The sequence below is a fragment of the Lampris incognitus genome, chromosome 11, assembly GCF_029633865.1.
Source record: "Lampris incognitus isolate fLamInc1 chromosome 11, fLamInc1.hap2, whole genome shotgun sequence".
Lineage (NCBI taxonomy): Eukaryota > Metazoa > Chordata > Actinopteri > Lampriformes > Lampridae > Lampris > Lampris incognitus.
The window spans coordinates 15,690,962-15,704,090 of NC_079221.1; the positions used below are offsets into that span (position 1 = coordinate 15,690,962).

At 42.7% G+C, this 13,129-nt stretch overlaps 3 gene segments (V, D, J or C); 1 reads left to right on the forward strand and 2 right to left on the reverse strand.

Moving 5' to 3' along the window:
* Positions 1–13,129, reverse strand: part of LOC130121274 (Ig kappa chain V region Mem5-like) — a 216,805-nt gene that overhangs the window by 162,031 nt on the left and 41,645 nt on the right.
* Positions 1–13,129, reverse strand: part of LOC130121272 (Ig kappa chain V-III region MOPC 63-like) — a 95,953-nt gene that overhangs the window by 64,282 nt on the left and 18,542 nt on the right.
* LOC130121270 (Ig kappa chain V-III region MOPC 63-like) overlaps positions 2,776–13,129 on the forward strand; it is an 84,681-nt gene continuing 74,327 nt past the window's right edge. The window contains 2 exon segments of the V gene segment in view: positions 2,776–2,864; positions 3,169–3,490. Coding sequence covers positions 2,816–2,864; positions 3,169–3,490 — 371 coding nt within the window.

Sequence of the window (13,129 nt, forward strand, 5' to 3'; positions counted from 1 at the left end):
AAACGTCTTCTGTAACCACTAACCAGTCTCTCGCATCTGCCTAATTTAAGAGAGAGGTCTTGTGGGTACACGGAAGAGGGAACGCGGGAGAGGCCATTTTTGTTTTGTGGGAGGAGTCTCAAGCAGCGATCGAGCCGAGCCACGCGTGTTTCTTACCGTAGGACAGTTTTGCTGGTTGAGGAGAACGTAACCTTGAGTATCCCTGTAAGAAGATACTGCAAGCTGTGGGATCAAATACTTGTTTATCCTTTCTTACATCGGAGTCCCGTGGACGGTTTCTCCTTCTAACGCACACGAGTGAAGTCCAGGCAGTGGTTGAGCTTCGACCCCCACGTCCGTAAGAAACACCGCTCCAGCTGGAGGACTGGACGTTTGTCGAAGGATTTGAAACCGCAAGAAAATAAATGGCAAGGTGGGCCAAATAGAGTCCTGTGTGTCCCCCCTCCTTCCTTGATCATGATGATGAGAGACTGAGGGCCCTCCCCCAACAACACCTGGGGCCCCACCCAACTAGAACACAACGCAGAGCTAATGATGAGAGTGACGGGCGTGCAGCAGGCTGACCAGCATAGAACACCATAGGACCGGCCCCGTTACATAAGACAGGAAGACCCCCTCCTCGCTCTGTTAACATACAGAGCCACACCTTCAGCTTCTACTGGAGCCAGTCCAGCCGAACTGATTATGGGTAGGAAACTCAGGACCACTTTACCCACTCTGCAGGACAATCTGAAACCAAACTGGCCAATGAAATTAAAAAGGCCGATGCCACAGCTAAACAGAAGCAGGCATATTACTACAACTGCAGGAATGGAGCGAGGATTCTGCCCCCATTGAGCCCAGGGGACACTGTGCTCACAAAACTGGACAGACGAAAACAATGGACAACAGAAGTTGTCATCCACAGTCCCAGCTCCACTCCCAGGTCTTACATAGTGGAGACAGGTCAAGGTGAGAAATACAGAAGTAACAGGCGTCGTCTGTTGGCCACACCCAAAACACCCATATCCATCAGCAAGGGTCCTGACTGGGTTGATCTGGAAGAGGATGAAAACACTGAGGTCACCCCAGCTCCAAAGACACCAGTTAATCTTGCGTGGGGACAAATGTTACTCGCTCAGGGAGAGTGAGTAAACCAGCTATAAGGTTGGATTTGTGAGGTGTGTGGATTTATGGACTGTGGGATTAAACTTTATGAAAGGGGGGGGGGTATGACAGGTGTAATGTAGCAATAATATGAAAATGGTTCAGCTGTTTATTTAGAAGGTTCAGTTGAGGGTTAATGTGTTAAATGGAGTGAATTTGACAGTGAACTGAGCGACACTAAGATATTTGGTATCTTTGCTATTTTTGTTAAAGTGTCAGTAAAAGAAAGTCAATGTTATTTTTCTAGTTTTGAGAAATCATCTTAAGGTGGGAGAGGTGATAAGTGAAAGTAATACGACCAGTAGGTGTAACTGTTGTACTGTTTATTACCATGACATGAAGTGCGCATGTCAGTTAGTTGTTGAGGTAGATGGAAATGAAGGGTGCTGGATAAAAACATGCCGAGCAGAAGAAAAAGTTAAGAACTCACGGAGTCGCTCATTCTATACGGAAAGTATTATTTACGTCGAAAAGATCCTTCTACAGACATTACAAATACGCTCAAATCACTTTCTGACTGTTGCAGTGAGAATGTTCTTCCTTTATTATGAAACATTGTGGGAATGTTTCATAAAAGAAAATTATATAATCTGCTACCTCAACAACGTCCCCAAAACATCCTCATAATGTTGCAGCAAAACGTTCCACCTTTGTTAAAATATCACACTACAGGATTGTTTTATAAAACACTTTCTGTATCCTGAGGCCTCAATAACATCCTGAAAACATTTTCTAAATGTACTTTTGAGAATGTTCTTCCTTTGTTATCATGTAACATGATCTGTGGCCCTGACATCTTCCTCAAAACATCCTCTGAATGTTTGTAGTTAAAACGTTATGTCTTAGTTAACATTTAACCTTATAGGTACATTATTTGAGATAATAAACAGCCTTATAATGTACTTTGAACATTAGAGTCAAAAGTTTTCTTTAAAACATTATTAGAACTTTTAGGTTACGTTAGCCAATGTTGTATCAAGGTTCCTGCTAGCTGGGTCGCTGTCTATGCAGAGACACTGTGGACAATAGGACATGTCCTGTAGCTTCAGTTGGCAGCCATTCTTGTTATCACCTATTTGTTTCTTATTGGTGCAGAAATCTTCTCAGGCAACACTTGATTTGGGATTCAGTTCATCTCCGGGACACAACAATCAGGAATGTTAGGCAATAGCAACTGATTTTAGGGAGATTATTTGCATATGTAGGGGGGCTTGTATTTGGACATGAATGAAAGATCCTGAAAGAGGTTTTTTATTTATTTCAGTTTGATCATGAACTGGATTTCTGTTCGAGTGTGTGAATGGTATAATCTGAATATCTAAAAGTCAAAGCTCGACAAAGTAGAGATAACTTCTCAAGGTGTTATGAAAGTGTTATAGAGTGTTCTTAATCTAAGATAACGTCCTTCTTAAACTAACTTGGCATTAGTCAAAGAAGGTGATGGTAACTACTGTAATAACTGACTGCAGCACACACAAGACGGTGTTTCCTCACAGGACATTTTATACACATCTGCTACTAACAGCAGTTTAATCAGGAAGGAAATTTGCATAGAGAGGACACTTCTTATTTGAAGGACACGCGTCAGTGCTCATGAAATCTTTATAACTCTGCAAGTCCAAAGCAAAATCACCAACACTTGTTCATTGTGACAGCAAAGGTAAAAACCATGTGTTTGACCACCATTTTCATGCTGACATGTGCTGCCTTTATTCAAGGTAAGACCGGCAGAGATGATTCACTGTCTTCCTTGTTTTCCTCATCTGAACTTTTTCTCTCCTGAAAGAACTTTCTCTGATCTCAACACTTTGTGTTTCCCAACCTACACTTTATTTCTACCAAGTCCCTGTTTGTGCTTTACACTGTTTAGTTTAAGTTAAAACAAAACCTTAAGAAAATAAATTATATGTGTTTACTTGATTTAATGAGTAACAAATCAGTTTTTTCACAGAGATTTCCAAATATACATGTGAGAGAATGAAGACCTTCACTTTCAGTCTGTTTGTGTGTTTTTGTTTTCAGGATCAAGCAGTCAGGTCACTGTGACTCAGACTCCTTCAATGAAAACTGTCAATGTAGGAGAACCAGTGAGTCTGGGATGCAAACTGAGTCAACCTGCTTATACTTCTGGCAGCACTTCGTATGTTGCCTGGTACCAACAAAAACCCGGAGAAACTCCTAAACTCCTCATTTATTGGACAAGCAGTCTTCAGTCAGGAACTCCATCGAGGTTTAGTGGCAGTGGGTCTGGGACTGACTTCACCATGACCATCAGTGGAGTCCAGGCTGAGGATACAGCAGTTTACTACTGTCAGAGTCTCCACTATATCAATAGTCAGTATGTGTTCACACGGTGATAGAGAGCCGTACAAAAACCTCCCTCTGTTTCACAGTGACTGATCTGCCAGCTGGAACATACGGTAAGCTCTGTAACAACAACAACAACAACAATAATAACAATAATAATAATAATTAATTAATAATATCATTGTAGTAATGTTTTTTATTGGTCTTGTTCTAATATTTAGCATTTGTTGCATTGTCTTTTTCCCCGATTCTATTGTTGTTATCATATGACTGCTTACAAACTAATGCACAAAACAATAAAATAAATCAAATTTGGCAGTTATGTCCGTGTTTTTCTTTTGTTGTCCTAAAATATGTATACATCCTATGATCCCACAAAAAGTACCATTTCAATAAAACGGAAAGTAAATCCTACATTACATGAAATTGTGAGATTTACTTTGAAAAATGATTGAAAAAGAATTATGATTTTAACCAAAATAAACTGATGCACCAACATGTTTAATGATGTATTCAACTACATGTTACAGTAATTAAAATCAATTGATCGTTAAGGTTGTGATTATCCCCTCCTTTAAAAAAATAATAACAAAATTGCTAAAATAAAATGTCTACTTGTCACCCTTGAATTATTTTAAAGTTTAATGCACAAAGTTTAAAGGTAAAGCAGTGGGCAGCTGCAGCTCCAGGGGACCAACTCCAGTTATTCTTTCCATTGCCTTGCTCAAGGGCATAGACAGGCGTATTAACCCTAGCATGCATGTCTTTTTGATGGTGGAAGGAATCCGGAGCACCTGGAGGAAACCCACACAGACACGGGGAGAACATGCAAACACCACACAGGAAGGACCTGGGACGGCCTGGGGTTCGAACACAGGACCTTCTTCCTGTGAGGCAACAGCAGTAACCACTGGGCCACCATGCTAAAATACTAGCTGTTAAATACCATGCTGCAACAGCAAATGTGTCCCTGGCCCTGTCAAAGCTGTTGAGCAGAACACTGGACACCTTCCTACTCCAGGGAGATGGTTCTGGCTTTCCCCTTAAATCTGAACCTCCAGTGAAGCCTGTACACACGTGCATCTCTGTGTTATACTTTGAGGCTTGCACAGAAACTAGACCCTAAATTAACGTGTCATTCACACACACACACACACACACACACACACACACACACACACACACACACACACACACACACACACACACACACACACACAGGAGTCGGGATCCTATGGCTGTTTTAACACTGGGCTTCAAAAAATGTAATGTAATTTGGTCTTGTCCCCCTGGTCCATATTGTTGTAGATGTTTCTTTTTTTTTCCATCTGGCAACGATTAAATGATTTAGTGCGCTGTTGAGTATGAGTTGGCAATACTGTGTAACTGAATGTGGTCATGCCAATAAAGCCCTGTTGAATTGAAATTGAGTTGTATCCCATCTCATGCAGCAGGGAGCAGAGATGGGGGCATCTGCATGGCTGAGGGGGCTCACATGGGCTGGGGCTGTCTTCGTAGTCAAACTGGCAGGGCTAACTTCTATACACATCTGACTCTGACCATCTTTGAACATCTTCATTTTATAGTAAGTTTTGATGCCTTCAATGTTTGTGTAGTCAAGTGGACCTGCCTAACTTGCCTGGTGGATGTGGACCTATTGCCTCTGTCTTAGTTCATGGTTTTGATATGTCTGACCGCATGCTTGATATAACTGACATTATTTTATTACAATGTTTTCATTTCCTTTTTTTGCCTTTGTACTGACTTGCTTTGTTCTTCGTATTTGAGCGAGCAGAAGTGTGATGTTTTTATTCAGTGATGTGTTTGATTGTGGCAGCCCTGTAACTGAAGTTGGGTGTGAGGAACTTACATGCTCACATGAGGATGGAAATCATGTGCCGAATGTTGGTGCTGTGTAAATGTAACCGTGAAGGTGAATTGGTTGTGTGTGAGAAATGGATTTTGTGTGTATGTGTACAAATGATTGTGCGTTTGTTTATGTGTGCAGACCACCACACTCGTAGGTGAACCAAACAGTCTTTTGGTTGTCTTCATTTCCTTGCTGACTGAAGTGACTGTGGACCTGGAAACAGTGTGAGTGTGTGGTGTTGCTCCAAGGACATTTCCCTCCAAAAGTCACAGTACGCCAAATTGAATCCTCCGACACACATTTGACCAAACCACACCTTGTGGTTGTGTGGATACAGCAGAACAACCTCACATGTTTTGATCTTCCTGTGTGTGTGTGTGTGTGTGTGTGTGTGTGTGTGTGTGTGTGTGTGTGTGTGTGTCTGTGTGTGTGTGTGTGTGTGTGTGTGTGTGTGTGTGTGTGTGTGTGTGTGTGTGTGTGTGTGTGTGTGTGTGTGTGTTAGTGAGTGAGATAGAGCGAGAGATCCTCTTTTGATTCCCGAGGTGGAACATTACTGCTCAAGGGGAGTCCAGATATCAGGGTTGGCTGCAGGTCCCCCCAAGACCAACCCTGTCACTCATCCATTGTCATTGTTTGACTTCCCCATTCACTTTGTCCTCTGGCACTTGAACACTTTGGCATACTTTGATTTCTTGATTTTGTGTGCATTGTCCCTTTAAACTGAGCAGAAGAATGAAAACAGAGGCACAGAAATATAATTTTCAATCTGTCCATTGACCAGTTTCATGTTTCAGTAGGCTTTTCCTGGGCCCATTTTTACTAGAAAAAACCTTGAAGTTGCTGCCAACAACTAATTGGATGATTTCAAGTCACTTTGCTGCCTCCCGGCCATCTAGCGGTACGACACCTGGCAAAAATAACATTAAAATGACAGTTAACCCCTTGTAGTGCTTTAGAGTCGCTTCAAGAACTGGATTGTTATTCATAATTCAGAAAGGGTTTGTATCCCAGCTACAAAGGAGTGTTTAGGTAGCTGATCCTGATATTTTCATCATCTGATGTGAGTAAGAATATTTGTTTTATAATCATCAGATGTATTACAGGTTCACTCAGATATGTTAATTTATTTGAATTATAAGTGAATTGACTTCAGTCAGCTTTCAAATAGGATTACATCCCTGCAATCTCTCCTGTCTGTCTGCAATAAACCCCTGGTGAAATGTGACGTCTGCAGAAGTGTCTACTTTTCTGTGTATTTCAGGACTGAAGGCTCCTTTTTGTACAAAGGAAAAAGGCAAAAGTTACCAAGGAAATGTTTTAACTGGCAGTCTACACGTCTTCCTGTTCTCTTTATTTGTGTGAAGATTGTTGAGAGAGCTGAACGGAAGATTGCAAGGCTGAGATGTAGGAAACGTAATGGGGGAAAAGGGCTTTAAAAACAAAATCTGAGAAAAAAAAGCATTAATATGAGGAAGACAGACACACTGACAATTTGCTGGCTGCACATCTTATCCAAATTTCATCTTTAAATAAGTTTTTATTAAACTTTAAATAAAGTTATTTTTGACATATTATATTATATTATATTATATGATATTATATTATATTATATTATATTATGTAGATACACTGATCAGCCAAAACATTAAAACCAACTGTCTAATATGGAGTAGGTCGATCTCGTGCCGCCAAAACAGCTCTTAGCTGTTGAGACATGGACTCCAAAAAACCTCTGAAGGTGTCCTCTGGTATCTCGAATTAATAAGTTAGGAACAGATCCTGTAAATCCTGTTAGGTGTGAGGTGGAGCCTCCATGGATCAGACTTGTTTTTACAGCACAGCCCACAGTCGGTTGATCAGATTTAGATCTGGTGAATTTGGGGCCAAGGCAACACCTTGAACTCTTTGTCATGTTCCTTCAGTGTGGCAGGGTATCTTGTCCTGCTGAAAGAGACCACGGCCCTCAGGGAATATTGTTGCTATGAAGGGGTGTACCTGGTCTGCAACAATGTTTAGGTAGGTGGTATGTGTCAAAGTAACATCCACATGAATGCCAGCACATAAGTTTTCCCAGCAGAATATTACCCAGAGCACTACACTGCCTCCACCGGCTTGCCTTCTTCCCATAGTGCATCCTGGTGCCATCACGTCCCCAGGTAAATGAAACACACACCTGGCCATCTACATGATATAAAAGAAAATGTGACCAGGTCACCTTCTTCCATTGCTCCATGGTCCTGTTCTGATGCTCACGTGCCCATAGTAAGCTCCTTTGATGGTTGGACAGGGGTCATCATCGGTACTAACCGGTCTGTGGCTACGCAACCCCATACACAGCAAACTGCGATGCACTGTGTGTTCTGACCGCTGTGGATCATAGCCAGCATTAACTTTGTCAGCAAGTTGAGCTACAGAAGCTTTTCTGTGGGATCGGACCAGATGGCTGGCCTTCACTCCTCACGCACATCAGTGAACCTTGGGCACCTATGACCCTGTCGTGGGTTCATCGTTTGTATTTCCTTGGACCACTTTTGGTAGGTACTGACCACTGCATACCGGGAACACCCCACAAAACCTGTCATATTGGAGATGCTCTGACCCAGTCATCTAGCAATCACAATTTGGCACTTGCCAAAGTTGCTCAGATACTTACACTTGCCCAGGTGTCCTGCTTCCAACACATCAACTTCAAAAACTGATAGCTCACTTGCGGTCTAATATATGCCACCCCTTGAAGGGTGCCACTGTAACTATTGTGACTACCAATATTACTAGTTCTGGCTGTTCCCGTTAAGTGGTCGCCACAGCGGCTCATCAATTTCCATCTCTTCCTATGCTCTGCATCTTCCTCTGTCATGCCAGCCACCTGAATGTCCTCCTTCACCACATGCATAAACCTCCTCTTTAGCCTTCCTCTTTTCCTCTTCCCTGGCAGCTGCATATTCAGAATCCTTCTCCCAATATACCCAGCACCCCTCCTCCACACATGTCCAAACCATCTCAATCTTGCCTCTCTTGCTTTGTCTCCAAACCGTCAAACCTTAGCTGTCCCTCTAATATAATCATTCCTAATCCTGTCCTTCTTCATCACTCCCAACAAAAATGTTGGCATCTTCAACTCTGCCACATCCAGCTCTGCCTCCTGTCTTTTCTTCAGTGCCACCCTCTCCAAACCACACAACATAGCTGGTCTCACAACCATCTTGTAAACCTTCCCTTTGACTCTTGCTGGTACCATTTTGTCACAAATCACTCCTCACACTCTTCTCCACCCACTCCACCCTGCCTGTACTCTCTTCTTCACCTCTCTTCTGCACTTTGTTGCTTTGAACAGTTGAATACAAGTATTTAGACTCAAAGGGCATTGTCAACTATACTACTTGCATCCTCTCATTTCCCCTGTCCTCCCTCTCATTCATGTTTATTCTGTCTTGCTCCTACTGACTTTCATTCCTCTTGTCTCCAGTGGATACCGCCACCTCTCCAGGCTCTCCTCAACCTGCACCCTACTCTCACTACAGATCACAATATCAGCTGTGAACATCATAGTCCACAGAGACTCCTGCCTGAGCTTGTCTGTCAACCTGTCCGTCACCATTGCAAACAAGAAAGGATTCAGAGCTGATCCTTGATGTAATTGCACCTCCACCTTGAACCCATCTGTCTTTCAAACTTCACACCTCATCACTGTCACACTGCCCTCAAACATATCCTGCACCACTCCTACATACTTCTCTGCCACTTCTGACCTCCTCATACAATACCACACCACACATACTCTCTCAGCACCCTGTCATATGTTCTCTCTAAATCCACAAAGGCACAGTGTAACTCCTTCTGACCTTCTTTATACTTCTCAATCAACATTCTCAAAGTAAAAATCACATCTGTGGTGCTCTTTTGTGGCAAGAAACCATACTGCTGCTCGCTAATCATCACCTCTCCTCTTAACCTAGCTTCCACAACTCTTTCCCATATCTTCATGCTGTAGCTGATCAGCTTTATACCTCTGTAGTTACTACAGCTCTGCACATCTCTTCTTCTCCACTCCTCAGGCATCCTCTCCCTTTCCAAAATTGTGTTAAATAATCCAGTTAAAAACTCCACTGCCATCTCTCCTAAACATCTCCATGCCTCCACTGGTATATCATCAGGACCAACCGCCTTTCCACTCTTCATCCTCTTCATAGCTGCCCTCACTTCCTCCTTGCGAATCCCACACACTTCCTGATTCACTATCTCCACATCATGCAGCCTTCTCTCTCTCTTTCTCTCTCTATCTCACTCTTTCTCATTTTTTCCATTCATCAGCCTCTCAAAGTACTCCTCCTTCCAACTTCTCAACACACTCTCCTCACTTGTCAGCACATTTCCATCTCCATCCTTGATCATCCTAACCTGCTTCACATCCTTCCCAGCTCGGTCCCTCTATCTAGCAAAGTCCTTTTCTCCTTCCTTAGTGTCCAACCTTTCATACAACTCACCATATGCCGTTTGCCTTTGCCACCTCTCTCTTCGCTTTATGCCACATCTCCTTGTACTCCTGTCTGCTTTCTTCATCTCAGTATCCCACTTCTTCTTTGCCAACCTCTTCCTTTGTACTCTTGCTGTACTTCTCCATTCCACCACCAAGTCTCATTGTCATCCTTCCTCTGTCCAGATGACATACCAAATACCTTCCTAGCTGTCTCCCTCACTATTTCTGCAGTGGGTATCCAGCCATCAGGCAACTCTTCACTTCTACCCAGGGCCTCTCTTAACTCCTCCCTGAACTCTGCACAACAGTCTTCCTTCTTTAACTTTCACCTTTTTATCCTTGGCCCTGCCTTCACTTTCTTCCTCTTCTTGGTCTCCAAAGTCATGCTACAGACCACTATCCAATGCTGCCTAGCTAGGTTCTCCCCTGTCAACATCTTGAAATCTCCAATCCCTTTCAGATCATGCCTCCTATATAAGATATAGTCCACCTGTGTGCACATTCCTCCACTCTTATACATCACCTTGTGTTCCTGCCTCTTTTTGAAATATGTATTCACCACAGCCATTTCCATCCTTTTCACAAAATCCACCACCATCTGTCCATCCACAGTCCTCTCCTTAATACCATACCTGCCCATCATCCCCTCATCACCTCTTTTCCCTTCAACAACATGCACATTGAAGTCAGCTCCAATCAGCACTCTCTCCTCCTTGGTTACACTCTCCACCACTTCTATTTTTCTCTTCTATTATTACTCAAACAATCACATCATCCAGCCCCCTTGATGTAATACCAACTAAGTTTTTACTGAAAGTAATGGAGTCTGTCGGGCCCTGTTTGGTTTTTGTTTTTAATAATTATTTGTCTAATGGTTGTGTCCCTGATTATTTTAAAACTGTGTATTTCCACCCATGGTTAAAAAGTCCTTGGCTGGATCCCCCCCTCCCTCAAAACCATAGAAAAATTTCCAAGTTACCTTTTATATTAAAGATTTTCGGAAAAAAATAGTGCCCAAGCAATTTCTCTCTGCATTGGAAATTTTTTTTTTGGAAAACTTTCAATCTGGATTCCAGAAGTATCACAGCACTGAGACTGCCTTGCTCAAGGATACCAACTACCTTTTAAGGGCTGCTGATGATGGCATGTGCTCAGTCCTTGTACTCTTGGACCTTAGTGTAGTCTCTGACACGATCGATCACAGTGTCTCCATTTATTTTTATGCTGATGATACACAGATGTACCTGCCTGTTAGAGCCACAGACCCTGGAGTGCTGAGTTCACTTAAAGTATGCCGTTGTGATGTCAAAAACTGGGCGTCAAACAGTTTTCTTCACCTGAATTCAAACAAAACAGAGATCCTTGTCATTGGGTCTCAGCACATGGCAAAACAAATCCTGCCATCTGCTGGTTACTTATCAGATCACATCAAGATTTTTGCAAGGCATTTTGGTGTCTGGTTTCATGTCACCTCATTTTCATCTGCTTTTCCGGGGTCGGGTCGCGGTGGCAGCAAGCTTAGTAGAGCACTCCAGACGTCCCTCTCCCCAGCAACACCCTCCAGCTCCTCCTGGTGGGATCCCAAGGCGTTCCCAGGCCAGATTGGACATGTAGTCTCTCCAGCGCGTTCTGGGCCTACCCTGGGGTCTCCTCCCAATTGGCCGTGCCCGGTAAACCTCCAAAGGAAGGCACCCAGGAGGCAAGCTAATCAGATGCCCAAACCATCTCAACTGGCTCCTTTCGATACGAAGGAGCTGCGGCTCTCCTCCAAGCTCCCTTCGGATGTCCGAGCTCCTCACCCTATTATCCAACCTGTCTGATTTGATAATAGTTTAAGTTTTGAGCAGCACACTACAAACCTTGTACAATCATGTTTTTATCATCTTAGAAATATTTCAAAAATACAATTATGTTAACTTTTAAAGACAAAGAGACCAATTTACATACCTCCATCTCATCATACCAGGATTATTGCAACAGTCTTTTTACTTGGCTAAACCAAAAATCATTTGTTGGACTCCAGACTGTACTGAACTCACCTGCCAGGCTTTTAGCCAGAACCAAGAGATGTGATCACATCATTCCAGTTTTAGCCTCTTTACACTGCCCTCTAGTATGTTTTAGAGTAGATTTTAAGATCTTACTGATTACTGTTAAGGCTCTTCATGGCCTTCACCAGTATGTCCTTTGAGATCCTCAGGCAAAGGTCTTTTGTCTGTTCCAGAGGCCCTGCTGAAAACTGAAGGGGACAGAGTGTTTGCAGTTTGGACCCCGAGGCTCTGGAACGATCTGCCCAAGGAAATCAGGTTGGCTGAGTCATTGATCGCTTTTAAGCATCTTATTAATATATAATTTTATCGAAGTTCCTTTCCTGATTTTACTTGAGTTTTGATATTTTTTCTAACTGTCTGTTATTGGCTTTCTACACCAAATTGTTTTGTTTTGTTTTTTTCTATTTTGCTGCCTTTGTGAAGCACTTTGTAACATGGATTTGCGGCTTGTCCAGGGTGTCTCTGCGCTTGCCGCCTAATGACTTCTGGGATAGGCTCCAGCATCCCTGCAACCCTGAGAGCAGGATAAGCGGGTCAGATAATGGATGGATGGATGGATGTATAAATAAAGATAATAATTATAACAATAATAATAATAATAATACTAGTAGTAATAATAATAATGATAATGATAACAGCAAAATCCACACAGTGAATCGGGCAATGGTTTACGCTACCCTTCTGAACAGACCAGACCTAGGTTACATCACATGACAACATCAGAACTGTTGGTCTTACACAAAAAATGGCTAGCAGAATAACAGCCACACTCTAATCATAACACACAAATGCCTCCTGCATAGTAAAACATCCCGGTGGCGACATCACTATGATAATACACCATAATACAGAACCTATCACACTTTTGTTCAACACCTTGCAAAAACAGAATGGAAACACCACAGGCCTAAATAAAATGACAATCACCACCACACAAGATACAGCACACAGGATGCAGGTGCATAGCACACATGCCACACATTGCTTCTGTTATAGGTTAGCCTATCCTACATCATGCGAGTCAATCTGATAACAAGCACGAAACCATCCAGACCCACGCTGCAGTGTGGATTGGTACATTTAATAAAGTGGAAGTGTTTTACTTAGATTACTATGATTCTGAGGACTTCTGAAATGTATATCATTAATAAATCAAAGACTAACGAGCGTGTGTTTAGTCCCTCTCAGGTCATCCATGAGTGAGTGAGTGAACACAGTGTGTGATACATAGCCCATGGTGGCAGTTGGGCGGTGCCGTGGCAAAAAAACAGAAATAGA